At 52.6% G+C, this 26,577-nt stretch overlaps 4 protein-coding genes across 14 annotated transcripts; 2 read left to right on the plus strand and 2 right to left on the minus strand.

The window, feature by feature from the left end:
* The first annotated feature begins 139 nt into the window (after positions 1-139).
* Positions 140-1,038, plus strand: HDHD3 (haloacid dehalogenase like hydrolase domain containing 3). Its single transcript, XM_003211190.3, has one exon. The coding sequence runs from the start codon at positions 140-142 to the stop codon at positions 854-856; it is 717 nt and encodes a 238-aa protein (XP_003211238.1). The 3' UTR covers positions 857-1,038.
* Positions 1,039-1,637: 599 nt separating this feature from the next.
* Positions 1,638-9,449, minus strand: BSPRY (B-box and SPRY domain containing). Of its 2 annotated transcripts, none has more exons than XM_085239354.1 (6): positions 9,272-9,449; positions 8,901-8,999; positions 7,858-8,088; positions 6,443-6,468; positions 5,484-5,608; positions 1,638-3,140 (listed from the first exon to the last, which is right to left on the minus strand). In XM_085239354.1, exons 1-6 carry the CDS (start codon positions 9,326-9,328, stop codon positions 2,614-2,616), a joined length of 1,065 nt encoding a protein of 354 aa, XP_085095480.1. In that variant the 5' UTR covers positions 9,329-9,449; the 3' UTR covers positions 1,638-2,613. The 2 variants fall into 2 exon arrangements, with proteins under 2 accessions (XP_085095480.1, XP_085095479.1); XM_085239353.1 differs by lacking the exon at positions 9,272-9,449 and adding an exon at positions 9,111-9,182.
* WDR31 (WD repeat domain 31) lies at positions 9,397-21,202 on the plus strand. 10 transcript variants are annotated; one of them, XM_085239349.1, is made up of 12 exons: positions 9,496-10,401; positions 10,513-10,610; positions 10,812-10,944; positions 11,430-11,559; positions 12,570-12,644; positions 13,423-13,567; positions 13,646-13,746; positions 14,107-14,174; positions 15,051-15,192; positions 15,639-15,801; positions 16,511-16,656; positions 17,008-21,202. In XM_085239349.1, the coding sequence occupies exons 3-12, from the start codon at positions 10,898-10,900 to the stop codon at positions 17,059-17,061; spliced, it is 1,071 nt and encodes a 356-aa protein (XP_085095475.1). In that variant the 5' UTR covers positions 9,496-10,401; positions 10,513-10,610; positions 10,812-10,897; the 3' UTR covers positions 17,062-21,202. The 10 variants fall into 10 exon arrangements, 9 of the variants coding, with proteins under 9 accessions (XP_085095473.1, XP_085095474.1, XP_085095478.1 ...); XM_085239347.1 differs by adding an exon at positions 9,397-9,488 and having other exon boundaries at positions 10,130-10,944; XM_085239348.1 differs by having other exon boundaries at positions 9,475-9,580; positions 10,130-10,944.
* Positions 18,338-26,554, minus strand: PRPF4 (pre-mRNA splicing tri-snRNP complex factor PRPF4). The gene is made up of 14 exons (XM_010720734.3): positions 26,394-26,554; positions 25,758-25,935; positions 25,367-25,553; positions 25,050-25,137; positions 24,663-24,742; positions 24,295-24,388; positions 23,291-23,385; positions 22,632-22,690; positions 21,638-21,761; positions 20,626-20,715; positions 19,621-19,743; positions 19,385-19,492; positions 19,185-19,303; positions 18,338-19,006 (listed from the first exon to the last, which is right to left on the minus strand). The coding sequence occupies exons 1-14, from the start codon at positions 26,466-26,468 to the stop codon at positions 18,813-18,815; spliced, it is 1,614 nt and encodes a 537-aa protein (XP_010719036.1). The 5' UTR covers positions 26,469-26,554; the 3' UTR covers positions 18,338-18,812.
* Between the last annotated feature and the right edge of the window lie 23 nt (positions 26,555-26,577).

Raw genomic sequence — 26,577 nt, forward strand, 5'->3', positions numbered from 1 at the left:
GCCTCAGCGCAGGCCCCAGATTGGGGCTGATGCCCCCCAAGCGCCGGTGGGCCCGGGGCTGATATGGGCGCGCGGTGCGTCATGCCGTCGCCCCCGTGTGTGCTGTAGGTTCCCTTTAACCCGAACTTTGGCCGAAGCGATGCTCAGGCTGCGCCTTTTGACCTGGGACGTGAAGGACACGCTACTGCGGCTTCGGCAGCCCGTGGGGCTGAGTTATGCGGCCGAGGCTCAGGCCCACGGCGTCCAGGTGCAGCCGGAGGCGCTCAGCCAATCCTTCCGTGCGGCCTACGGGGCCCAGAGCCGCCGCTTCCCCAACTACGGCCGGGCCGAGGGGCTGAGCTCCAGGCAGTGGTGGGTGGATGTCGTCAAGGAAACCTTCCGGCTCACGGGTGTGCACGAAGAGGCGGTGCTCTCACTGATAGCGGAAAACCTTTACCGGGACTACTGCAGTGCACACAACTGGGAGCTGCTGCCAGAAGCCGGGGAGACCCTGAGCTGGTGCCGCCAGCATGGCCTCCGCATGGGTGTAGTCTCCAACTTTGATAACCGGCTGGAAAGCATCCTGGTGCAGTGCAACCTGCGGCACCACTTCCACTTTGTGCTCACCTCTGAGGCTGTGGGTGTTGCTAAGCCAGACCCGAAGATCTTCAAGGCAGCCCTACGCCTTGGTGGAGTACTGCCTGAGCAGGCGGCCCACATTGGAGATGACTACAGCAGGGATTACAGGGCGGCACGGGAAGTGGGCATGCACAGCTTCCTGCTCCACACCCCTGGGCAGAGCACACAGCCAGAGGTGCCGCCGGCACACATCCTGCCCACACTGAGCCACCTCCTGGCTGTCATCGAGAAGGGGTAGCAACAAGAGCTGCCCTTGAGAAGAACCAGTGCTGCTGCTGAGTGGCGATCCGCTCCTGGACTGTGACTTCTTGCTGGTGTTTTGGGGTAAGGAAAAGAAACAAGCGCTTCTGAGCATGGGGAGAGGCCCTGCCCCCATTGCAGGAGCAACATTCAGGCAATAAAATGTACCTGGCACACTCAGCATTTGTGCTGTTTTCTTTCCAAGTGCTTCATGTGAGGTGGGGCCTTCTGGGCTGGGTGCAGCACAGAAGGCATTTCACTTATCCATCTATGCTCCAGCAAGTTAATTCCATCAGGAAGGATGGCAGACTCATAGTTCTCTCTTCTTAGTCACCAATTCCTGCAGAACTGTCTGGGGACAGGCTGCCAGCAGAGCAGTCACTGCACTGTCTTCTGCATACTGGTGGACCTCAGGTTTGCCACCTCAACAAGAAGCTCCCTCTTCCCTGAGCTGTAGCTGGAAGCAATCACAGCCCTCCTGTTACGGGCGAAGTGTGGAGATGCAGAATTTTGCTTAGTGTAATTTACTGCCAGCAAACTTAATTACTGATTTGGATACTGAGAAATAGAATCATAGAATGGCCAGGAAAGGACCTCAAGGATCATGAAGCTCCAACCCCCTGCCACAAGCAGGGCCACCAACCTCCACATTTAATACCAGCCCAGGCTGCCCAGGGCCCCATCCAACCTGACCTTGAACACCTCCATCCACAGCCTCTCTGGGCAGCTGTTCCACCACCTCACCACTCTCATAGTAAAGAACTTAAATAAGAAACAAATAAAGATAATAATTTTTAAATACCGAGAAAATGCATTTCTTTCCTTCACCCAAGCTCAGTGTCAGTCCAACACCTTTTTTACTATCAGCTGCCTGTTTTCACTGTAATATGCTCAACCTTGCCAAGCCCTAGGAACAAGCAGCTCCATTCAGGTCAATGCTAATGGCTCCTCTTGCTGCTCCTCTGCACTGGGAGATGCTGATGGTCCATGAGGGTGCCCCTGCCCAGTGTGGGTTCTCACATGGGTGACAACCCCAATGGTGTCCCTCCTCCCACTGGGGCTCCTCTTTCCAAGTGTCCCTACAGCCTTCCACGCCTTCTGCCACTTCTCTTTCATTTCTCCAAACAGCTCTTAACCTTCAGTCAAGACTGAAATAATTTTCATTCCTGCATTCCTGGGAGTGTTTTGTTGCCTGTGCTCCTCCCCATTGGAGCTGGAAAGAAGCCCTTGTCTTGAAGAGGAATTAAACAATTCACTCACAGAGGACTGGCAGAGCCAGGTGTTAAACACTGATCCCATGCCCCAGCTTTCACAATTTTGCTCTCCTCACCTTGCACTCCCAGCTCTGCTAAGCAAACTGTGGTGTTAGGGCCAAGGTTCTCCCATGCTGAACTGGGCTCAGTGGAAGCTCTGCTTCCTGCTGCAGCATCTCCCAGCCCCCTCCCAGCCCTGAGGACTCCAACAGCATGGGAGCTGGAGAGAGCTCACAAGTCTTCAGAAGGCACTGTGCTCCTGTGGGGGGTGCTTGGGGTCTGATTTGAGTCTTTCCCAAAGGTCCTGGCTCTAGGTCCTGGAAGGCAAACATTATGTGCTCAGTAGCCTGAAGGAGATGAAAGCCATTGTAAAACAAGAGAACAGAGGTACTGGCTGAAGACAAGTCTTTTCTGATCGCTGTACATGCTGGTAGCCCACGAAGGCACTGTGTGGTGTATACAATCACTGTCCATACAGCCGTATGTTTGCAGCCCACCTCTCTCACTGGCTGAGCGAGATGCTCTGGTGTGCCACCGCAAAGACGGGGTAGAGTGGTGCTGCAAAGGCCTCCCTGTGTGAGAAGAGGATGGTACAGGAATCGGGATCGTAGAAAAGCACCTCCCCTCCCGCAAAGTCAATCAGCACGCCGATCTCAGCCGGGGCCCTGAGCAGCTCCACAGGCTGGGGCTGACCGGCATGCAAGAACCTGAACTCCTTGTCGTAGCGTGAGAAGACCCAGGAGGCAGCGTTGAAGCCCAGGCGGGCCTCGTTGCCAGGCCCCTTCCGTGGCAGCGAGCCGTAGCACACCCCCAGCTTGTAGGCACAGCTCTTCTCCACGCTGACCTTCCATGCGTGGAGCCCCGTGTGAAAAGGCACAGCAGCCAAAGCGTTGGGCCAGTGGTCAAAGCGCTCGGGGCCATCCAAGTCCAGCTTTGCTTTCTTGGGGCTGAAGGTCAGGGTTTTCTTGTCTTCCGACAGGCTTAGGTGGGGGCTGACGGTTTTCTCGTCTATGCTGATTTCCTGAGAGCCTGGGAGAGAAGCACGCGGTGAGCACATGGAGGACCTTCACCACCCCAAGAACCACAGCCAGAAGCACCCCCACAGCGATGGGCCCAACTGCTCCCCACGGTGATAAGGGCAGCCCTTGCGTTGCCACTTCCCAGAGTGGTGTGAGAAGGGATGGAAGGAGACAGCTCAGAGCCACGGGCCAAATCCAGGCAGGAATCTGCACTCACCGCACCAGAACACACCTAAAGCAACGGCCTGAGGCTCCTGTCCCATACAGACAGGCTGCCAAATAGTGTGAAGGAGAGCAGTGATCTGAGCAGGGACTGGGTGTAATTCCTATGCATGGCAGGGAGAAACCCAAACCCTGTCCCTGCAGCCTCCCTGTCCCTGCTCCTCCTCCCCAAGGTGAGCCAGGAGCCTGCCAGGAAGGCACTTGCTTGGGGAAACCAGCACAGCTGGTACTGCAGGGACAAGGAGGGATGGGCAGAGGAAATCCCTTCCCTGCTACAAAGCACGCTCAGCCCAAAGTCTCATCAGCTCAGAACAGTCCATCAGCCCCGAGTGGTTTGGAACAGCCCCAGGAGGTGGCACCAGGAATTGGACGAACCACCGCTCGTCTCTTTTGCTGTGATGCAAGGACAGGTCCTTCATTCACAGCACAGATGCAGCACCCAGCCCTGCGGGGCCCGCACACTTTCCCTGTGCCACCCTTCCTCCACACACACGTCAGCAGCCCACGAGCGGGGTGTGAGCGTGAGTAACTGCACAAATATCTTCCCTGCCCTGTAAATCCCTAAGTGAAGGGGAAAGGCTGCTGCCCATGTGACTCACCTCTACCTGCTCCCAGGAGATGCAGTTTCCCTGTCCAGTGCTTTTCCTTGCCCTGCTTTCCCCACCCTCTCTCATTCATTTTATGCCTTCAGCTGATGCAGAAATGGGGCTGGAGCAGGTGAGCCTTTTGCTGTGCACCCCACACTGCAGGGCTGCGCTGTAGGAGGAGCTCAGCCACACAAAGCCCATTCCTGCTCCATCAGCCCCCATCCAGCATTCAGCACCTGGCAGGATGAGGCCCCCAGATAACCAAACCACTGGGCTGCCACTCCAGAGACACGATGGAATGGGCTGAGATAAGGCAGTAAGTCTGCTCAGTGGGTACGTGTTAATCACAACACATTTTACTGCATGGAAAAAGCCAAGTTCCTATTTCCAGTCTCCCACACCCGATACCAAAACCCTTGCAGCCCAACACAGACACCATGTGAGTGCAGGCCCTTGGGCTCAACACTCAGCCCCCTCCCCAGGAGGACCAGAGCCCTTCCAGAATGCTGCCAAGGGCTTTATGGGACTTTGTGTCTTAATGCAAGCTGGGGCTGCTGCAGTTAATATTAAATTTGTAAAGCTATGTCCAGGGTCGACTATGGATTAGTGAGACAGGCAGGCATCCTATGAGAGTGATGTGTTAAATCTAACTGCACACACACACAAAAAGCATCAGAGTGAAATTTCCATGTGATGTGCAGAGCTACAAACCCAGCACTGTGATTTGGTGCCTCAAAGTCCTCACAGCTGGCAAGGATGCGACTGGGAAAGGAATCCATAGGAAAACCACATCACAGCAAAGGGAACTAGGGGCTGATTTGGGAAAAAAATCTGAGAACCTCCTCAGCTTTGCCAATAGCAACTGCAGGATTTTGCTGAATTAACCTCAGAGGTGGAGCAGCACCAGAGTTTGCAGCAGAAGACACAAACATTGGCACTCTCTGCCACACGCAGCTGACACACAACAACCTCAGGGTGATACCAGTCAGAAGCACACGCACTTGAAAGGGATCTGGGGAGCACTCATCACCACCAAGAGCAAGGTGAGCAGAAGTCAGGAGTTATCATTATCATGTGAGCATTGGGAAGATTACCCCGGGGAGAGGAGATGGACACCTTTTCAAATTGTGAAGGATGTCACCACCTTTGAGGAACAAGAAATACGTTTGAAACGCTCTAACAGCATCCCAAGAAAGCAAACATTTCACAGTCAGCCACCCAAGCTGATCTTTGCCAGATGAAAACCACTCCTGCTCAGAGCTGCCACACCATCACTGCTGCCCCAGCACACCAGGACGTGGCTCCTCAGGCTCACAGCCACCTGCAGCTGCTCAGAGCCATTGATCAGAGCCACTGCCTGAATTCCCAGCCCTGAAGCTGTTGCTGCCCACCCTGAGCCCCAGGGAGCACATGGAGGTGAGGCAGCCCAGGCAGACAGGAGGTGCTGGGGCAGGACACAGCCTTGGAGCGGTCACACTGCACCCAGGGCTTTATTGGGGTGCAAAATGAGCTCGCAGAAATCCAAATCTGAGTAGGACACTGACCTGCCATGCAGCAGAGAACCGCAGAGGCCCACAGCCGGTGCAGCAGCGGACTCTGAACACGCTGCTGATTAAAGTTTAACTTGGCAGACTCCTGCGGCTCTAAGATTCCCTCTGCCAACTCTGTCCTAGCAAAGAGACACAGCAGTTACTTTGAAATCCGGTGATTAATTGACAGTTGCTGAGAGGTGGTGGCAGAGACCTGGGGGAAGGAGCACGGAAACATGAGCTGGAGGAGTCACAAGAGTGGCACTCTGCAGGGAAACTGCTCTCCTCCAAAGTGATACTTCTGGTTGGTTTTGATCACAGCCCCTTCTGAAAGGACTTCAGCTTTAAAACACAACCCCGCAGCCTGAGCCAACAGCTTCCTCACGCAGCACACGCAGGTTACATGCAGCTGAGAGCAGCCATCAAGATACAAGGGGAAAACAATGGGCGGGCTGCAGGGAGAGCATTGGGTTTCCCTGTGAGGTTTTCTGTGGACAAAGCCTAATTGCTAGAGCAGAGGAGTGAGCTGGGACTGCAGATCCCACGTAATGAGGTTAAGGACCTGCTGGGTCCCTGCAGCCTTCAGCACACATCAGCTCGCCTGGTGCTGCAGTGAGTTTATTGCTCTCTGCAGGAAAGCTGCAGGCAGGAACAGCAGGCCAGCTCTTCAGGTGGGCGATGTGACCCTGCCTCCAGGGCAGTGCTGTGCTGTTTTCTGAGGGGCTGGAGGAAGGCTTCTGCCAGCAAGTGCCAGGGAACCTGTAGGTGCCTGCAAGGGGCACTGCACAGCCTGGCCCCCAGCACTTTTGAAGCAAAGACCAGAGGACACATGAGAATCTCTGTTCTCTGTCCTCGTCCTCAGAACAAAGGAGGGAAGAGCAGAGCTGTGGCATGCTGCCCACTGGGGGAAGGCAGGAGGTGCTGAGCTGGCTCAGAGAAGGGGTGAGGAAATGCAGGAGCAGGCAGGTACTAACCTCTCGAAGATCTCTTGTTCCGCATTCTGGGGACAAGGAGAGAAAAAGTCAACAAAGCTGAAATTCCCACAGAGAAAATCCTAAACTCAGGCTGGGGCACAGCAAACCAGGGACCCAGGGAGCACCAGCCTCCTTCCTGACCTACAGAAAGCACCCCTGACCACAGCCACGGCGTCAGCAAGCATCCAACATCCATTTTCTTTGGCTGCAGCACTTTTCACTCCTTGCTTCAGAAAATGAATGGGAATGGCTGAGGATGCTGCACCTCCCCTGTACCCACAGCTCAGCTCTGCCAAGCTGGCAGCGGTTCTGGGGCACAGCACGGGGCCTTCCAGACAACCTGCAAGCTGTGGGGAGCAGGAGACTGCAAACACAGCTGGCTCACCTGATGTGAGGGAAACACGAGGGAGACCTACAGCAGGGAATCACAAAGCAGCAGGTCGGACCCCTGCCCTTTGATACACACCAGGCTGGATGCATCTGGAGCCTCTTAGTGCTGCATCCTGCCTTGCCCCAGGTGAGAAAACCCCAGCCCTGTCTGTCTGTCAGGTTCTGTCCTGTGTCCATCCCTCCTCCCCACCTCTGCACTGCAGGAGCACCCTGTGCTAGCAGCCAACAACCCTGAAAGCCTTCAGTAAAGGTGCTGCAAGGGTTACAGACCCTAAGGCAAAAGACAGGCAATGCTGTGAGCAATTCCACTCCTCCCTACACCTGCTGACATTGGGCACTTCTCTGGCGACATCAGTAAGCAAAGCAGAAGCAGAAATTCAGAGCCCAGTTCAGAGCTGCAGGGTTCACTATGTGCTTCTCAGTTTGCCATCAGGTGACACATATCAGTTTGTAATAAATACTGACACCAAGCACCCACGGTGGAGAATTTATGAATGCTATTCCCCCTCCTTTACTTGGCAAAAGGAGAAATAAAAGGGTCTTATGGCCCTCTCCATCAGGTTAGATATGATGAGCAGCAGCTAAGAGCAAGCAGGAGGTGCAGTGCCTCCCTGCCTGCATCTAAAGCAAGAAGAGCCGATTAGTAAAATGCAGTTTAGCAGCTGGAAAAGCAGCTGAGCAAAGGGAAGCAGACACTGCTTTGTATGGTTAATACCTCAGACAGAGGTATATGCTGCACAACAGGATGGACCTCCAAGAAGAGCTGCAGGTGCTCCCAGGACCATATTTTTATTAATAGGGCAGCAGAAAGCTGACAGCCCAGTCTGACCTGCACCAAGTGGGCAGCATCACACCCACCTAGAAACCCGGGGGGATTGTTGGGATCACCTGAAGCCCAATTCCAGCTGCCTGCTGTCACTGCACAAACTAATCAACGCCATAATTAAGTCTGAGCGTCCGCGATGAAAAACCGAGGCTGTTTCTGGGCAGCTGGGCCATCCCTTGGTTCGGGGAGGGGCACTCACCACCAAGCCCTGGTCATCCAGGTTGGTGATCATGTCCACCAGGTACGTGCGGAGGGCAGACAGCTTCTGCAGTGCCTCCGTCCAGTGTGCCTGCTGCGTCAGGATGCTCTGCTGCGCCCGCTCCTCCTCGGCGTGCACCTCCTCCAGCAGCCGCTGCTCCTCGTTCTCACACACCTTCCCCACGAAGATCAGCCTCTGGATGACCAACTCTCGTGCGCTGTTAGCGGCGCTCTGCCAGGGAAAGGAGAGAGGAGAAACAGCTGCAACCCAAATGAACACCCACAGCCCCTGAGGGCTCAGCTTTTCACGTTGCCCTGTTAACTCAGCCCGAGCCACACGGTGATGCAAACAGAGGTGAATGGGATAACCAACCCCAAACCTGCTGACCGCCTCCTGGCCCAACCAGCACACAGACTAATTGCACACTGACCACTAATCACCGCAGCACTGGAGCAACGACCGCCTGCTCTGCCTGAGTCCTAAATGCCAGCCCTCCTCTGAACTGCCAGGAATCACCATCAGCAAAAAGCAGTGCTGACCACGATAGCAAAGCACAAAGTAGAGTAGGAAAGATGAGGTGCCAGCCCTAGCTGGGGTGACCACGTTGCAGCCTTTCAGTACCTAAAGGGAGCCTACAAACAGGAGGGGAATCAACTCTTTGAAAGGGGAGATAACAGCAGGACAAGGGGAAACGGTTTGAAGTTGAGGGAGAGAAGACTGAGGTTGGATGTCAGGGGGAAGTTCTTTACAGAGAGAGCGGTGAGGTGCTGGAACAGCTGCCCAGAGAGGCTGTGGATCCCCGTCCATCCCTGGAGGTGTTCAGGGCCAGGTTGGATGGGGCCCTGGGCAGCCTGGGCTGCTATGAAATGTGGAGTTTGGTGGCCCTGCAGGGGGGTTGGAGGTTTGTGATCCTTGAGGTCCCTTCCAACCTGAGCCATTCTGTGATTCTGTGATTCTAGCATGATGTTGGATGGCAGCACACCAACACCTGCGTGCCAAGGAGCCCCAGGACCGGCTTTGCTCCAGGACAGGCATGGACTTACCAGCACACCTTGGCTCCTGGCGGGCAGCACCTCGTCCACGTGCTTGGCGATAGCAGCACTCTGCAGCTGCAGCCGCTCGCATCGGTCCACGAGTTTGTTCTGGAACGCAGAGCAGAGCAGCGCTCAGGCCAGGCACCGGCGGGGCCGGCAGAGCCGGGACGTCCCTGCCGCAACCCCTCAGCCCCCCCACACACACACAGCCCCACTCACTCCCACCGAGGCCCCCGCAGCCGCCCCCGGAAACCTCAGGCCGGAGGGAGGAAGGGACATCTCCCCACCCCCGACCAGGCGCAGGCGCAGGCCCGGCCCGCAGCACCCCGCTCGCCTCCCTCCCGCGGCGAGGACCCCCGGTGTTTCCCCCCCCGGCTCACCCGCAGCTCAGCCGCCCTCTCGGGCAGCGCCCGCGGCTCCGCGCCCCGTCGGGCCATGCTGCGTGCGCGGCGGCACCTGCCGCAGGTGCGGGGGGCGGCGGTGCGACGGGGCCGGGCCGGCAGGGATCAGCACCGCCCGCCCCGTCCCGCCCCGTCCCGCCCCGCCCGTCTCCATGGAACCGCAGGGAGCGGGGATACGGAGCGGGGACGCGGAGCGGTGAGTGCGAGGCGGTGCTTCCCGGGGGACGTCAGGTCGTGTGGCTGCGGTGGGGCTGCGGGAAGCGTTGCCTCTGCCGGCACCCTTCGGACGTACGCGAGATCCGCCGCCGCTGTAGCGATGGGGGAAGGAGTGTGCGGGAATCGGTGCCTGCACGCCGGGGTGCCGTCGTTCCCTCGTTCCGCCGTGCGGGTATCGCTGCGCTGTTCGTACAGCGCCCCTGGCAACGGGCGGGCCAGCTTTAAATAATGATAATCTGGTTTGAAAAAGAATGATTCTGGATTCTGTGAAGCGGTGCGTTGCGAGGACGGGAGGTTCCCGGTGGGCGGGAGGTCCCCGAATGCGGCTCCGTGCTGTGGAAGGGGCTTCGGGTCGTGGAAACCCATAGGGAAACTACGAGCGGTACAGCCCCGTCCATGGGACCGATGGTTCCTTCGGGACCCAGAAGGATCCGCTCTTTGCAGAGGGCAGAAGGACGCGGCCGCCGCCCGGCACGGCGCTGCTCTCCCTGCAGCCATCGGGCAGGAAGGATGGATGGCTGTGCTTGTGGGAGAAACGGCACTGCTGGTGCGGGAGCCCAACCAAGGGCAGGAATTAGTCAGAATTTAAGCCTTAGCACCTCATGCCGTTTTATTTTGCAGGACAAACAACTTCCCGCATTCTCTTGCTGTCACAGAAAAACCACTTTTGTTCCTTTCGGTGCTCGCTCTGATGGAAGGAGGTGAATGAGCAACGTAACGCTGCCCGGAGCTGGGAGCTGGACGGTTCTCTGCACCTTTGGAACATGCAAGCTTGTGGATAGAGCAGGCTGAGATTAGCTGGTATTACTAATTGCTAATCACAGAGGCTGCCAGGGTAAAATTAGAAAGGGAGTGTGTTGTGGAATGCCACCGACCCCTGCTGAGTGCTGCAGGTATGGAGCTTCCCAGTCTCTGGGCAGACTGAATGCATACGTTTTCTTCCTTCCAATAGGAAGTAATTCAACCAATAGGAGTTGGGTTTTCTTCTCACCTTCTGTTGGCAGAATACCTGTCCAGAGGATGGGAGCACTAACGTACGCCTAACGCAGACTAAATCCAATTGGTGTATCTTCATCTGCAGGGAATCCAATTACTGGACTTGGTAATTCGCTGCCATTGAAATGGGTTTATTGGTGGCTGCCCTCTGTCTGTGCCTGCAGGCGGTGTCCATTCGGTGTCGTGCAGAGGGTGGGCGTCCCCCAGCACGTGACCCCAGAGGAGGGAGAGCAGCGCTTTGTCCTGGATGTGTGAGAAGCAGAAATCTCTCAGGATCTCTGATCATGCTGCATCTCCTTGCACCCAGCCCCGTCCCAGCAGTGAGTGCCTGAGCCCGGCGTTGTGATGCTCCGTGCTGCTGCCTGCAGCTGATGCTTTGTGTTCAGCGGTGGGATGGGGAAACTGCAGAGTAAGATCAGCTTGCACACGGCCACGTACAGGTAAAGCATCCTCAGATGGTCATATCTTGGGTTACTAAAGGGGCTGGATGAATGGGGAATATTTCAAGCATGTGAGTTTAGTTTCATTACTGAATTTATGGATTCATTTTTGAGCCTTGCTGCTGCCTGGCTCCTCTGGGGGGATGGGATTTAAGAGGTAACTCACAGGAGTGGCTGAGCATGTCGGTGTGGCCATTTACACTCCCTGTAAGTTGCTGAGACAGAGCTCTGGAGGCCAAATGGTCTGCCCTTAATCATAGAATCATTCAGGTTGGAAAAGGCCTCAAGGATCCCCAGCCCCAACCCAACTCCCACCGCCGACCACATCCCTCAGTGCCCCATCTCCACATTTCCTGAACACTTCCAGGGACCCCCCCACCCCTGCGGCAGTCAGTCTGTGCCACTGCCTCTCCGCTCCTTCTGATAAGAAATTTGTCCTAATATCTGACCTTAAAACACTGCTGCTGTCCCTCTGCCGCTTGCAGGGCTGATGGCTCCATGGGAAGGCCAGGACGTGGTGGGGTGGTGGAGCTGCACAGCCCTGCACACAGCGATGCAGTCACCTGCGTGGCTGCTGTCAGACCAGAGCTCTGCGTGTCAGGAGGAAAGGATAAGGTACAATAGAATCAGAGAATCATAGAATCACTCAGGTTGGAAAAGACCTTAAAGATCGTCGAGTCCAACCATGACCTAACCATACTGCCCTAACTCTAACAGCCCTCTGCTAAATCATTTACCTGAGCACCACATCCAAACAGTTTTTAAACACATTCAGGGATGGGGACTCAACCACCTCCCTGGGCAGCCCACTCCAGAGCTTAGCAACCCTTTCTGTAAAGAAGTGTCTCCTGATATCCAACCTAACCCTACCCTGGCACAACTTGAGGCCATTTCCCCTCATCCTGTCACCAGTGACAAGAGACCAACCCCGCTCCCACTGTAAGCACTTTCAGATATTGGAAGAGAGCAATAAGGTCTCCCCTCAGCCTCCTTTTCCCCAGACTGAACAGTCCCAGTTCCTTCAGTCTTTCCTCATAGGCTATATTCTCCAAGCCCTTCACAAGCCTTGTTGCCCTTCTTTGGACCTGCTCCAGCACCTCCATGTCCTTTCTGTACTGAGGTGCCCAAAACTGGACTCAGAACTCCAGGCGAGGCCTCACCAGTGCCAAGCATAGGGGCAGGATGACTTCCCTGGTCCTGCAACCACACCATTCCTGATGCAAGCCTGGATGCCGTTGGCCTTCTTGGCCACCTGGGCACACTGCTGGCTCATATTCAGCTGACTGTTATCAGCACACCAAGGCCCCTTTCCATCAGACAGCTTTCCAGACAGCCCTCCCCAAGCCTGTAGGATTGCCTGGGGTTGTTGTGACCAACATGACCCGACACTTGGCCCTATTGAATCGATCCAATCTGTCCAGGTCCCTCTGTGACCCTCAATAAGGAGGATGTGGTGGCAGAGAGGGTGGGATGCGCTCTGAAGACATCTGTGTTTGCTGCAGAGCTCAAAAGCAGAACGATCTGTTCCCTCTTTGGCTCAGTGTAACACAAACCAAGGCTGTGTGTGAGCCCTCTGTGTCCTGTTCCACTGCCACCGCTGACTTCCTTCCCCTGGCTCTCTGCAGAGTGTGGCTGTCTGTAACTGGAGGTCTGGAGCTGTGCTGGGGCGCTTCGTCAGCCATGAGCACGAGGTCACCAAGGTGAGCATCAAGGAGTGCTGTGGGTTCTCCTGCCTCAAACTGGAACAGGAGCAGCAGTGGCAGTCTGGTATCTGCAGAGCACTCTGCTCTGTTGGGGTGACTGGGCAGCACCCAGCATCCCCTGTGCTCCTCCTCACCTTTCATACCTCCCAGTGCTCACAGTGACGTGCAGTGTGCCCGTTTGGGTTTCTAAGAAAGTTTTCTTTTTCCCGTAAAATGGATTTTCTGAGGATAGAATAGGGTCGAGGTGCAACACGATGTCGATTCCAGTGTCTCCTTTCAGGAAGTTCTGGCACGTGGGCTTCAAAGCAGGGTTTCAAACGTTGCAGTGAGGTGTCTTTGCATCAGGAACGTGCTTTTGCTTATTCCTGTGAGACCCAGTACAAAACAAGAAGCATTTATTGCTGTGCTGCCATACAGGGAAATATCTGACCTCACGACATCCAAGCCACAGCTCAGCAGCTCTGCGCTCACCCCAGGGAAGCGGGTTAATCCCTGTGTCTCTGTAGCTGTGTCACAGGGACAGTGATGGGAACTGCCAGCATTTCCCTTTACCCTGCTCACCAGGGGCTGCAGGCACTCATCACGGTGTGAGTGGCTCCGGGCAGCACAGCTGAGCTGGGGATCTCTCCACCCTCAGCACTGATCCCTTCTTGTCAGCAACGTCTGTTGTCACAGTGCTGCCATGGACAGGAAGCAGAGTAGCTTCAGCAGCTGTGCTTTCCCAGCACACAGCCAGGCCAGAGCCCAACCCATTTTTCCATCTGTTCCTCTGCAGGTCACCTGCACCCACGATTCCAACAGAGTCTTCAGTGCATCCCGGGACAGAACAGTAATGATGTGGGAGCTCCATGGGACCTCGGGGCCAAGGCAGCGCTTCCCAGGACATGAGCTGGTGGTTACCGGACTGGCTGTGAGCCCAGGTGAGGAGCAGCACCCTCCTCACAGTGGTTCTTCCTGCTTTAGCATGGCAGTGTTTGCATGCTGACTTGCTCTTGCAGATGCATCTCGGCTGTGCACAGGTTCACGAGACAACACCGTTCGCAAATGGGACGTGGAGACCGGAGAGTGTCTGTGCAGAGCTGCTCTCTCCAGGAACCTGGTAGGAGCCTCTGGTTCTTCACATCCCATAATGGCAGCTTTGGTCCCTTGCATGCAAAGCCTCAAAGAGTGAATTTGCCCCAAGTTCGGCACTACACTAAACCCCTGAGACACCATGAAGATTGACTGATGCTTCTGGAGATCAGCTTAAGGCTGGTTTTCCTTTCCTCCAGAAGTGCACCTCAGGAGCACAAAGGCACCCACAGATGTACAGCAATTTATTAATTCACTTTTGCTAAGCAGTGGACAAAGCGGTGCCTGGGGTACCTCTGTTTCCATGGCACCATGTCCTGCTGAGCCGCTGGTTCCTCCCTAAGCCCAAATCCTTGCATCACTGCCATCTATCCCTTCCCCTCTACAGGTGACACACCTGTGCTGGGTCCCTGGGGAGCCCTACGTCATCCAGACATCAGAGGATAAAACCATCAGGTAAATCCTTCCAGGCAGCTGCAGAGAGGGCCACAGAGATGAGCAGGGGGCTGCAGCACCTCCCCTACAAAGACAGGCTGAGAGAGCTGGGCTTGTTCAGCCTGGAGAAGAGAAGGCTGTGGGGTGACCTCAGTGCAGCCTTCGGTACCTAAAGGGAGCCTACAAACAGGAGGGGAATCAACTCTTTGAAAGGGGAGATAACAGCAGGACAAGGGGAAATGGTGGTAAATTGAAAGAGGGCAGATTGAGGTTGGATGTCAGGGGGAAGTTCTTTAGAGAGAGTGGTGAGGTGCTGGAACAGCTGCCCAGAGAGGCTGTGGATGCCCCGTCCATCCCTGGAGGTGTTCAAGGCCAGGTTGGATGGGGCCCTGGGCAGCCTGGGCTGCTATGAAATGTGGAGGTTGGTGGCCATGCATGTGGCAGGGGGTTGGAGATTTGTGATCCTTGAGGTCCCTTCCAACCCTGGCCATTCTGTGATTCTGTGGGAGCTGCAGCCCCGGCCCGTGCTGATGGGTACAGCAGTGTCAGTGCACAGGGGGTTGTTGGGGCGGTTGTTTTTCCTGTCTTCCTGTTCTCCCCCATCTGCCAGCCTCACGTGTGGCTGGAAGCCATTCCTGGCTTACCTGGGTCTCCTGCTGGGGGAGGACAGCATGGGGGCATCTGCAGCTGCAAGCAGCACTGGGCACCACCTGCGGGCACAGAAGAGAACAATTCAGAGCTCCACACAGCTGCCCTGGGTAAAGGCTTATAGAAAGGAGGGAGGCAGCTCTGTGGTGCCAAAGTACAGGAGCACAGCGGGACTGCAGAGAGGGCACCAAGGGCTCCTGTAGCACAGTAATGCCTCCATGTCCCCATCCCCACTCTTTCTGCTTCCAGGATGTGGGACAGCCGGGAGCTGCAGGTGGCACACACGTTCCCAGGCAAGCAGCACATCCAGACGAGCTGTGATGTGAGCCAGGACGGGCGATACTGTGTCAGCAGCAGCAGCGGATTTGCTGGGGAGGGCTGCGAAGCAACGGTGAGTCTGTAGGGCACCCAGTCCACCTCCTGCTTCTTCTCTCCATCTCCAGAGCACACAGCAGTGGCAGCTCGGTGCGACAGAGCTCTGCCTGCAGCAGAGCACAGCTCCCACTGCTTTGGCCTAACCTGGGTCACGGGTTGGGCTGGAGCTCAGTTTCCCCCCCGACCAGCCCTTTGGTCAGTCTTCTGCAGCAGCAAATACCCTTCCTTAGTAAAGTGCTGGGATTTTGTTTGCAGATGCATGTTTGGATAAATGGCGAAAACCTTTCTGGGATCTTGAAGTGTTGTGGGATGTGCACTGTGGCGGGGATAAAGGCAGAGATGTGCTATGAGGACGAACAAGGAGCTCTTAACCAAACCCACCTTCCTCTCTCTGTAAAACCTCTCCGTGCTGGCAGGTGGCAGTGACAGCCCGAGCTCTGAGCACTGCTTGTTGCTTTGCAGCTGTGGGACCTACGGCAGACCAGGAGCCGAGTGTGTGAGTACAGAGGGCATCTGCAGACCACAGCCTCATGTGTGTTCCTCCCACGGGGTCCTGCTCTCACCCCCAGCATTGCCACATCCTCATACGACAGCAAAGTGAAAGTCTGGGACCGGGACACTGCAGGTAGGCAGGGCACTGCCCTGGGATTACAGACCTGGCTGCTGTCTCCCTGGGGTGGTGAGCACACAGCGGTGTGCCTGCCAGCCCTGGGTTTTCATGCAGCTGTAGGGCTGGGTGGAGATGAGCACCAGAGCAATTTGTGTCCATCCTATGGCAAAGAAGGGTGTCTGGGAGCACGAGCCTGGAGGTGATGGGCATCCTTCTCGAACTAATGGGAAGCAACGATGGGATGTCCAAGTTCAGCAGTGAAAGATAAACAATGAAAAATCAAAAAGAACAGGGGAACTCCAGTGCTTTCCTTAGGAATGAAAAGTCATAAGGAACACAGGCTGCACTGGAGTGTGGAGGGGGCAGCTGTGATCACCATTCTGAATGGGAATCTCTGCATTCTGGGTTGGCTGAGGGCTGGGTCCTCACCAGAGCCAGATACAAAGCTGCTTTCCTGCCAGGCCCCACTGCAGCACAGGTTTGTTATCTCAATGCTCATGCAGAGGGCAGACATTGCCTCTGGGGAAGGGTCACAGATGTGCTTTGCGCTGAGTCCAGCAAAACTCAATAGTGCTACACTATGGCTAAGCACCTCCCCACGTGCACTAATTCAAAACAGGATAAAAAACAGAAATCTGATCATCTCCCATGTTAAAACCTCTTTCCTTCTTTCGCTCACCTTTCCTCTCACCTGGTGTCAGTGACTTTTCTCTTTCCTCCTCAGCCTGCCTGGCCACTGCATGCCTCGAGGGAGCCGGACCGCTGGCCTCGCTGGCTGCCTGCGACAGCTCCACGCTGCTCTGCGCCAGCTTTCGCTCAGGGATCCACGTGCTGCAGCTGAGGCACCGTGAGGAGCTGGAGCTGGAGAAGGTGGCAGTATTTTGACCGTAGCATCCTTCCCAGCAGAGATTGTCCGTGGGGATCTGATCCTCAAATCCTTCCACTGACAGCAGGCACCAGGTGACCCCTGCAGAGCAGTGACACAGCTGAGCCACGGTGCACAGGGCATGTATTGCTTATTGTTTGCTTGTGGCTGATGGGAAGCCATTAGAGCTGGCTAGAAGAAAAGCTGAAACAGTGATATGTTCAGGCCAAATTCTCACTCCTGACAGTGTTGTGGGCTTTAGTCGCAAAATCTCCACACAAGCTGGCTGTAAAGGGAGCCAATGGAGGAGAAATGAGCTACGAGAAAGCACGTGCCATCTCTGTGCTATTTCTCAGGTCAGAGCACACCTCCTGCACCAAGAAAACTGCTTTTACTGTGAAAAGGAATAACCAAGCCGTGACTTCACTGCTGTGAGAGGAAACCAGGGATCAATGTCTCTGCCTGGATCAGATTTAAATCAGCATTGCTACGTCAGCTCACAGCACAGTGCCTCCAGAGAACTCCAGGGAACGAACAATGTATATTTACCTGCTGTGACACAACTGGCTCCCAGTTCTGCAGCAGGTGGCTCATGTCTGGCCAGTGTGGTCCCAAGCAGCAGCTCTGCAGCATGCCTGGGCATCAGGCAGGGAATGCTCAGCCTCCTCTCCTTGCTCCAGTTCTTCATCCTGCTGAATGGGGCTGAGCGAGTGTAAATGCAGCTCACTGGTGTCCAACACTTCATCCTAAGCCAGCTAGAAGTATGCTGCTGTGCCAGGTGGGAGCAGGACAAGTGCTGGGTAAGGATTGTCCCACGGTTGGCAGCCTGCTGAGAAACACCCCAGGAATTTGTTCCTTATGGGCAGGGAGATCCCTGTCTGTGCAGCTGGCAGCATATAAACGCTTCAAATGATACCTGAGAAGGGGCATGAGCACACATAGCTGGATATTGAGGCTTATCGAGAGAACACAGCAATTAAATATGGTTTTTGTGCTATTTCCTGGCCTCGAGTCTGTTAGCATTTTTCCCGGGAGTAAATAAGAAAGAACATGCAGCACTTGGCAGATGCCACCATACTTCTGGAAGGGAGCAGAGAGCACACAGCCCTCTGTTAGAAGAAGGGAAGTAACTCATGAGTGGTTTTTTGATGTCCCCACTACAAATGTTGAGAACAGCACCGTGTCTGTCTCCCAGGGACAATGGACAGCTGCTCTCCAGGTGACAAAGGAGAGATGAACGTTTCCTCTTTTTTCCTGGAGATATTTTAAGATAGACAGAAATCAAACTGTGTATCACAACACCCCTGTAATTCTTCCACTTCTTAGTCAGACCCAGAAGCAAGTGCACATGTTCAAGCCATGGTCTGATTTTCTAGGACACATATGAAAACTTCAGTTTAAAGAATAAACAACAAATAAGAAATTTCCTCACAGTGGAAGTTAGAATGAGACAACCCACAGTGAAGCAGCCTTCTTTGCATCATCTCAGGTGAGACACATCAGAATCTTCAACAGGAGATGTGAAACACCCAATCTGTGAGACAGCTCAAGGAGCTAAGACATGAGATGTGCACTGAAAATTTCTTGGGTCTACAACATCCACTGCAAGTGGAAACAAAGGAGATACAGGCATCTATGTTCAGAGACCAACCTGCAGAGGCAGAGGAACTGTGGTACGCTCTCCTCTAACAGCTAACTCTGCTTTATTTTTTGAAGACACAGACTGCTGTTAAAGCATCCTGGAAAACAGAAGGTAAGAAAACAGAGAACATACAACAGTCCATACACGAAGTGCTGTGTGGCTACCTACACAAGTGTAAAACAAACTGGAGCAAATCTGTGAGCCTGTCTTAGAAGGGAGTTGGAAGAAGGTATTTCATCTCCAAATTACTGCAGATAATCACTATCTGCAATACAAAGCAAAAATCCTAAAAAGTGGAAGAATATCATTCCAGCTTTGACTCCAACCAAGCCCTGGTTAGCATAGGTGCTTCAAAACTGCCTCAACCAGGAAACCAAGACCAGCTAGTGACCACAGCCACTGCAATACATGTTGCAACAGCCAATTCCTTTCCTTTTTTAAAAAATTTAATATATAAAAACCCGGGTCTTAGTTCAAAGGCATTATTAACATCTCTGTCCCATCAGCAGTGCCTTTGAGCTACTCTGCTGTCCACAACTTGAAGGTTCTGTCATAGGAGCATGTGGCTATCAGTTGCCCATCGAGGGAGATATCCAGTCCCATCACCTTTCCCTCGTGACCAGCCAGTGTTTTCAGAGGGGACCAGCCAGGGTGAGTCCAGATCTTTGCGGTGTTATCATAAGCGCCTGTCAGCAGGAAGTTACCATGATTGGCTGCAGTTGAGGAAAAAAAAGGGAGAAATGAGTTTTGCAAATAAGTATGTAACAGATCTTCTACCACCACCCAGTACAGATCCTCCTGATCTAAGGATGTGTTTTTGAGTTGCCACGTTCCCTGCCACCTCAGTAGAGGAAAGGCAAGAATAAGGAACATCAGACAGCAGGTACTTACGTTCAAATTTCACCCCAGTCACCAGGTTCTGATGGGCAGGAATGGTGTAGATGCACTTCCTCTGGCGGAGGTCCCACACCTTGCAAGTATTGTCACCACTGCCAGTTGCAACGTGGTATCTGCCAAGGAGTCAAGAATGCATTGAAAGCTGAGCTTTGTACTCAGAGCTCCCACACAACACATGCAAGCTCCTGTCTTACCCATTTGGGGAGAAGTTAAGCCCATAGATCTCCTTCAGGTGGCCTTCCAGAAACATGATGCAACGCCCAGTGCGCAAATCCCACACCCGGCCAAAAGCATCCAGTCCACTAAGAGAGAAACCAAACACCATCACCCTCCAGACTTCAGCAGCTGACAGAACACCAGTACTGCAGCTTTTGGAGTCAGTGAGCAACAAAACCTTGGTAATGCTTCACATACAGTGAAACAAACTCACCCAGTCCCAGCAAGAGACCCATCCGTGTGAAAGGCGATGTCATAGACCCCTTTGCTGTGCCCTTCCTGATGAAGGATCTCTTCCTGGGCTTCCAAGTCCCACAGGCGCCATGAGTGATCATAACTTAAATTAAAAAAAAAAAAAAAAAAGCATTAAAATCTGATCATATAATCCTGTCTGAACTGGGCACACACACACCAGCTGCCAGGACATTCACTTTGCCTGGTCCTTTGAGCATTAGGAAAACATAGACGGGAAGGAGAGTGTAAACCTCAAAAACTCAGAGATCCTCAGCACACCCCTGGGAGAGCAGGGAGCTTCCCTACTTCTACATCAGTGTGGCATCCTTAAACCCTGAAGGGATCACACAATGCATCTGTGGGCAGGTGAAGAGATGCACCATACAAAAAATACACATGCCCTGTTCAAGTGCTGTTCCCTTTTCAGCTGCTAGTGTGGAGCACAGATGGCCTGAGAGAGCCACACAAAAGGAAAAGGGAAGAAACAGTTATCACTAACTGCCACAGGATGATTTCATACACGAGCAGAGAATGTTTGGTTCACTTTGTATAATTTCAAAACTGAAATTGAAGAAAGAGAGAATAAGCTGGAACAGCCTCGCTTACAAACATCATCCTCACTGCCAGAGTGTGGGTATCTCACTGAAATCCCCTTAGCAGCAGCAACCATTTCGGCTTCTGGAACTGGATTTTCAGATCACCTTTGCACCATTCAACTCCAGTGCAGTCCCCCTCTCCCTCAGCACCACTGTCCTCAGCCACCCCCCATCCCACACTCACTCAGGAGGCAAGAGCAGCCAGTGGGCTGCTCCTCTGGCAGTTGGAAATCTCCAAGGAGAACAACAAATATTTTATTACCTCAGCATACACCGTTTCCAACTGGGTCTTGCACGAGGTGCAGAGAAAGGAAGCCTTTCATAAATCCCAGTGACTGCAGGTAATAGCATCTTAAATAAACAAAAAAAAATCAACAGAATCCCCTTACCAAGTAGTGCCCAGGAACCTCCCAGAGGGGTGCCACATCACACGTGCCACTCTCATGCTGTGTCCTTCAATATCTGCCACTGGCTCATCACTGAAAAACAGAAGGTCATCAGACACTGGTCAGGATGGCTGGCTCTAGCCAAACCTTTGCAGCTATGACCACAGTGAGACAGACTTTAATACAAGCCGGACAAAAAAGTCAATGTTCTGACTACTGACTCTAAATGCTGCTTTTTGCTCACAAAGCTGAAGCTCTAAGTGAAAGCCCTTTATCCACATTCATAACCTCAGCAGTAAGTTCTCCTGGAACAGTTTCAAAAACTGACAATCTGAAGGTCTCAACAGCAGAAACTATCTTTGCTGTCACTACACAGAACATCTAATGTTGCAGCAAACTCTGCTATGCTGAAGAAAGCCAGGGCAGGCAGGATAGAGCAAATATTTATTGTCCCAGAGCTATGTGCTGCAGCAGCTCAGCAGCCCGCAGTGGAAGACCTGAACAGTACTGAGAGTATCTTTCCAGCAGACTAAAGAGATGTGGTCACATGAGGCTAATAAACAATTGTTGCCTGGCACAAGTATGCTTCTGCAATTAGAAACAATAGCTTTTGGGTAGGGGTAATGAACTGAGGATCTCAGAGCTGCCTGCCTCCTCCTGAGGCACTGCAGCACTCCACTTTTCAAACACAGCAGAGATTAACGCTGAAGAAGGGGAATGCTCTCCTAAATGAAAGGGCAGAATAAAAAGACCTCCAGATCTTCCACCCTTCACTCAACTGCATCAGCAGGTTGCTAATGCACAGCAGCACACTGACTTAATTTCCCTCACCTCGTTTCCCCTAATCAGGGCGATGTCTTTGCCTGCTTAAGAAGGAAATACATACTGAGGCTGGGAATTGCACTGGTGTTATAATAACAGGCCATGTTTGCCTGAAAGTAAATGTCCACTGTTTCATAAAGATAAGCCCCCAAACAACAATACTGCATCTGTGTATGCCCTGTGTGATTCTGACCTTTCAAGGCTCCACAGTTTGACAGAACCATCAGCTGCACACGAGGCCAAGTTAACGTCCTTCTTGTCGAGGGAGACGGTGGCTTTGGGATGGAAGACTATTGCTCCTACATTGGTGCTATGTCCTTAAAAGAAAAGAAAATCAAAATCCATACTCTTTCAATCTTGCCCAGATCTTCTCCAGAAAAGGAGCACTTCTTTTGTTACTGGTTAGTCAGCTACCAGAGCATACTTTCACCAAATGCCCTCCCATGTTGAGCAAAGTTGAGGGGTCGGCCTCTTCTCTCGTGTCATTAGTGATAGGAGCAGAGGGAATGGACATTAGGAAGTATTACTTTTCAGAAAGGGTGGTCAGGCCCTGGAATGGACTGCCCAGGGAGGTGGTGGAGTCACCGGCCTTGGGGGTGTTCAAGGAAAGACTGGATGTTGTGCTGAGGGACATGGTTTAGTGGGAGCTATTGGTAATAGGTGAACGGTTGGACTGGATGATCTTGTAGGTCTTTTCCAACATTGGTGATTCTATGATTCTATAAGTTGCACAACCAAATTGCAATTCCAGTGGCACCCATTTAAAAATATCTAACACTGAGATTTGCAACCCTCAAAACACAGTGAAAATTCAACATATGTGAAAGAAGAGATTTGCATTTAGTCAAAGTTATGCCCACTGTTCAGAGAACTTCACTGGTACTACGTGGTCTGGCCAAGAATGCTAATACTTGGCTCAAAATAACTCAAAACAGGTTTTGAAATGAAGCAAAATGAAAACATCATCCAGAAATGGAAACAACAAACTTTTTTTCTTTAAGAGAAACATCAGGACTTTCTCTGGACTATCTGACACGTCTGTGCTCCACAAGCCTGTGTGATGCTCTCATTAGAATAAGGTCTGCCCAAAGAACACATTTTCAGTCACAAAACAGTTCAGGTACAGGAATTCAGCCTAGAGAGGAACAAAAGAATTACACAGGATTTCAGTGAAAGTCATTCTCTACCTCGTAAGGTGTGAACAAGGTTGCAGTCAGGCACAGACCACAGCTTGCACAGTCCACTCCTGTTGAACACAAGAAACAGAAGTCAGTGTAGACAGGAGCATCAAACAACTTACCAAATAAAGCTGCAAAACCACACCGAGGGGTTCTGCAGTGGGTAAGTGGCAGTCTGACAGAACAGCATCTGACATGGAAACAAATACGGAGCAAAAGTGTGTCACTGAATTCCTCCATGAGGAAGAAATGGCACCCACTGACATTCATCGACACTTGTGAATGTTTATGGAAACCAAACAGTGGCTGTGAGCACAGCGAGGGGAGGGTGGTGCATTTCAGCAGTGTCCACAGTGACAGCGTTCACTTCCTCTAATGGTTTGTAACGAGCGTGACATGCAGGCTCTTGTTCATCACTGCCAAAAATGAAGAGCTAATGGTGCTGACTATATTGAAAAAATATTGTTTTGTAGCTGAGAACTTGCTCTATCAAAAAGAGTCACTGTGCTCACTGCACCTGTTGTAGTTTCTGTGGAAATAAACATGAAGCATTACTTTCACAGCAACCTATTTATTTGAGGCCTATGGCCCCTCTTCACTCAGTGCAGCCCAGGCAAGCCAAAAGTCTGGACCCATGTCCTAAAGTAAATGCTTTAAAGAGAACTTACCAACAGGCAGTAGCCAAGAGTTTGGAATTGGGGCTGAAGTGGCAGTAGGACAGCGGGCGATCATCCCCAATCTGACTGCAGAAGTTATTCAAGGACTGCAACCAAATGCAGAGAAAACAATGAATACAAACCACCTAGGGAAAGTCCTGGCCAATGACTGAGGTAGAAGAAATCAGAGGCCACAGGGAAGTCACTTCCAAAGGAAGAAGTTACCTCAGAGCTACTCCAGCTCCAAGCAGGAGGGCCATGGAGCTCATCTGACTGAGAGAAGCCAGCACAGCCCCATGGCACAGCTTAGCACTCAGTATGCCACCCACCATACTTGCCACCACTAACACTGCAGCTCTGCTTTGCAACTCAAGCTTTGACTGAGAACTCACTGCAGTTCTGACCTCTTTCTACATCTCATCCAAGGAACAGAACCAGAAAGATGAGGGCAGGCAGTGCTCTTAGAGGAGGAGCAAATCCACTGGCAGCTATAATGCATTTGGGTGTAAACAGGATTGGAGTGGCAACACACTGTGTGCTTAAGCCATCCCGTTAAGTTAGCAATCTGACTTAACATGCTTGAACATGACACCTCAGGGGCATTCTAAAAGACAATTTCCATTACTGTGTTGGTTATTATTTTCTCTGGGTTTATAGAACAGTGACCATGGCACAGGATGAGAAAAACAAGCCGTTCCTTTCTAACCCACTAAACCTGTGACAACCCCAAGAAGCAATTTGTTTAGCTTCAAGGGCAAGAGCCAAATCAACAAAGGGATGTTTTTCTTCATCCCTCTGCAGCGTGGGAAGACAACAGAAGCAGATCTCTCTGAACAACTGCAGAAACAGAATTAGAACATGTGTATCACTAGAAGAGAGTGAAAATGCAAAGCTCGTCAAGGCACAGCACAGCAAATTAAATGCATCTGGACAGCACCTCCAGGCAGCTCTTTCTGATCTCTTTGGAATTCAGGAAAAAACGTTAAAAACAGCAGTTGAATAGATGGCAAACCTACTCGTAGGGATTTGTGTAGTTCTTGCCTCTGTGATGTCCTGGTTGCCTCTGGAATCTCTTTGAGCAGCCGGGCTTCTTCTAGACGCTTCACTGCCCTGTGAAGTACAAAGATGGAGTAACAGGTGTCCAAATTTCCCATGTCCCAGTTTCCCATGCTCTGCTGCTAGAAATCCTTACTTCCCCATTACTGGGCTAACACTACAGTCAAGTAACTACTAACTCAACCTTTAAGCCCATCAGATTTGTCTACCAGTGTATGTTCTCCATTCTTTTGATCTCAAATTTACTGCACTACCCACAATGGGATTAGTAGTTAAGAGTTTACAAAAGGTTGCATTTCTCTCCTTCATTTATGTTAGTTTTCCTTACCTGGGAAGTGAATAGTTAGCAAGCCACAGCCTTGCTGTTTTCAGACTACGTGGTCCTTCATGGTACCACGTTTGCTGATACTGTAAGGAAAAGAACAAAGAAAAAGCTTGCATGATACTGCTCAATTCAGTTATCCAAGATGACTTATTATATTGTACACGACATAGAATTTGGCTAAGTACAAGCCAGTCTTAATGTTGCTGATTTATAGACAATGCACTGATACAGTACTGCTAAAATGGGTAACAATGGAAAAAAAAGAAAGAAGGGATGATATTAGAATTCACACCCTGACCAAAACCAGGTCTTGAACATCTTAGAGACCACCAAAATAAGGTATCCAAAAGGTGACTGTATAAATCTCCCGCAGCACTGAGAAACCATTACCTCTTCTTTAGACTTTTTAGATCTGTCATCATCTTTCCTCGTCTTTTTTAATGCATCTGTGCCGACCACTGAGAGGATATTTCTTAATCTGAAAAGAAACACATTAAGATGCATTTACTTGGTGAAATCTCATACGATCTGACAAACACTTGTTGTGTTCCATTCTTTCTTCTGGACAACCCTTGCTATGTTGTAACAAAACACTACTGACTGGCAGCACTCACTGCATGCCAACTACAAGGAAAACATTAGGAATATGATAAGCTGGGGGAAGCTAAGTGTTCCCTCTTTGCAACACACAAGGGCGGGCACAGCACCTCTCCCTCCTCTCCGCAGGACCTTCTCCAAAGAGCGTTATGGGCTCCCCGAGGGCTCGCAGGCAGGCTTTCACTTCAGAGTCATCCGTGGAGACGTTGATTTGCCGGGCTCGCTTCCTGCGCTCAAACTCAGCCAAGACTTCCGCCTGCCGCTCGCTCATGTGATCCTCCAAATCAAAGACCTCACCTAAACCAAAGGGAAACCATCAGATTGGAGACAGCAGCCGGACAGGAGATCCCTCTCCAACAGGAAGATCCCAACAGAAAGCTGGCACTCCGGGCAAAAGTCTCCCCTTCTCAACTCTAATCTATGCTCAGAGATTATCAGAGTGACTTCTGATTATGTCAAATTGAAGAGGTAAGGCAAAACCAGGTGGCTGAGCACTCTCACCACTGCTGATGTTGATGTTGCCGGCCTCGAGGGCGGCCTTCATCCCCTCCTTCCCCAGCAGCCCGGACTCTCCCTTTGCCAGCCGCTCCCGCTCCTTCTCCTCCAGGCTGCCATAGAAGATGGGTGCTCTCTTGGCAGGGGGAGCGTCGCCCTCCTCTGATGGTTTGCTCTTGGCGGGCTGCAAAGGAAAGGCAAAATCGTCAGATTCCTTCTGTGTGCTGCCTGCAAAGCGGAGCAGTGCCAACATGCCTGCAGCAGGAACATCTGCTGGAGCCTGGGGCTGTGCGAGGAGACCCTGACATCGTGTGAGAGCAGCACGGGTGCACCCTGAGCACTGAGAGATGAGCTGAAATGTAGCGTTTGAGCAAAGTGCTCAAGTTAGATCGGGCCCTTTTTGTCCCCCTGCTATCTGCTCGGGCACAACTTTCAGGTGATGTTTGTCTGTGGAATTTCTGTTCCCAACTTTAAGCCACGAAGCTCCTCCCACTCCTCACACCGAGCTTCCGGGCAGGAGAGCCCAAACTCCCCTCCCGCAGTGCAGCGGGGCCCGCCCCGTGCTCGGAACACCGCCTTCGTTACGAACCCATCAAGAAAACTACGAGATTCTGCGAAAAACCCAAACGCCGCGGTTCCTACCTCAGGCGGCGCGGGGGCCCTCACAGGGGCTGGTCGAGCCCCGCCGCGCGCCACCGGTGCCCGTACGGAAGCCATGGCTGCGCTGCCTGACAACCGCGGCGCCTCACCGAGCACTTCCGGCCGGCGCGGAGTGGACCGGAAGTGACAAACAGGAAGAGGCGGGACAGATGGGGTAGACCGGAAG

The sequence above is a fragment of the Meleagris gallopavo genome, chromosome 19, assembly GCF_905368555.1.
Source record: "Meleagris gallopavo chromosome 19, MGAL_WU_HG_1.1, whole genome shotgun sequence".
Taxonomy (NCBI): Eukaryota; Metazoa; Chordata; class Aves; order Galliformes; family Phasianidae; genus Meleagris; species Meleagris gallopavo.

Coding starts and splice junctions, on each gene's coding strand:
- HDHD3 (XM_003211190.3), top strand. CDS start 140: ATGCTCAGGCTGCGCCTTTTGACCTGGGACGTGAAGGACACGCTACTG.
- BSPRY (XM_085239353.1), bottom strand. CDS start 9,170: ATGTCCCTTCCTCCCTCCGGCCTGAGGTTTCCGGGGGCGGCTGCGGGG. Junction 8,089..8,900: donor CCAGGAGCCAAGGTGTGCTG/GTAAGTCCATGC, acceptor TTTCCCTGGCAG/AGCGCCGCTAACAGCGCACG. Junction 3,141..5,483: donor GGTTCTCTGCTGCATGGCAG/GTCAGTGTCCTA, acceptor CTTCTCTCCCAG/GCTCTCAGGAAATCAGCATA.
- WDR31 (XM_085239352.1), top strand. CDS start 10,898: ATGGGGAAACTGCAGAGTAAGATCAGCTTGCACACGGCCACGTACAG. Junction 13,568..13,645: donor CGGACTGGCTGTGAGCCCAG/GTGAGGAGCAGC, acceptor TTGCTCTTGCAG/ATGCATCTCGGCTGTGCACA. Junction 15,802..16,510: donor CTGGGACCGGGACACTGCAG/GTAGGCAGGGCA, acceptor TTTCCTCCTCAG/CCTGCCTGGCCACTGCATGC.
- PRPF4 (XM_010720734.3), bottom strand. CDS start 26,468: ATGGCTTCCGTACGGGCACCGGTGGCGCGCGGCGGGGCTCGACCAGCC. Junction 24,743..25,049: donor CTAAAAAGTCTAAAGAAGAG/GTAATGGTTTCT, acceptor TTTTCCTTACAG/TATCAGCAAACGTGGTACCA. Junction 21,762..22,631: donor CCTTGTTCACACCTTACGAG/GTAGAGAATGAC, acceptor TTTTCTTTTAAG/GACATAGCACCAATGTAGGA.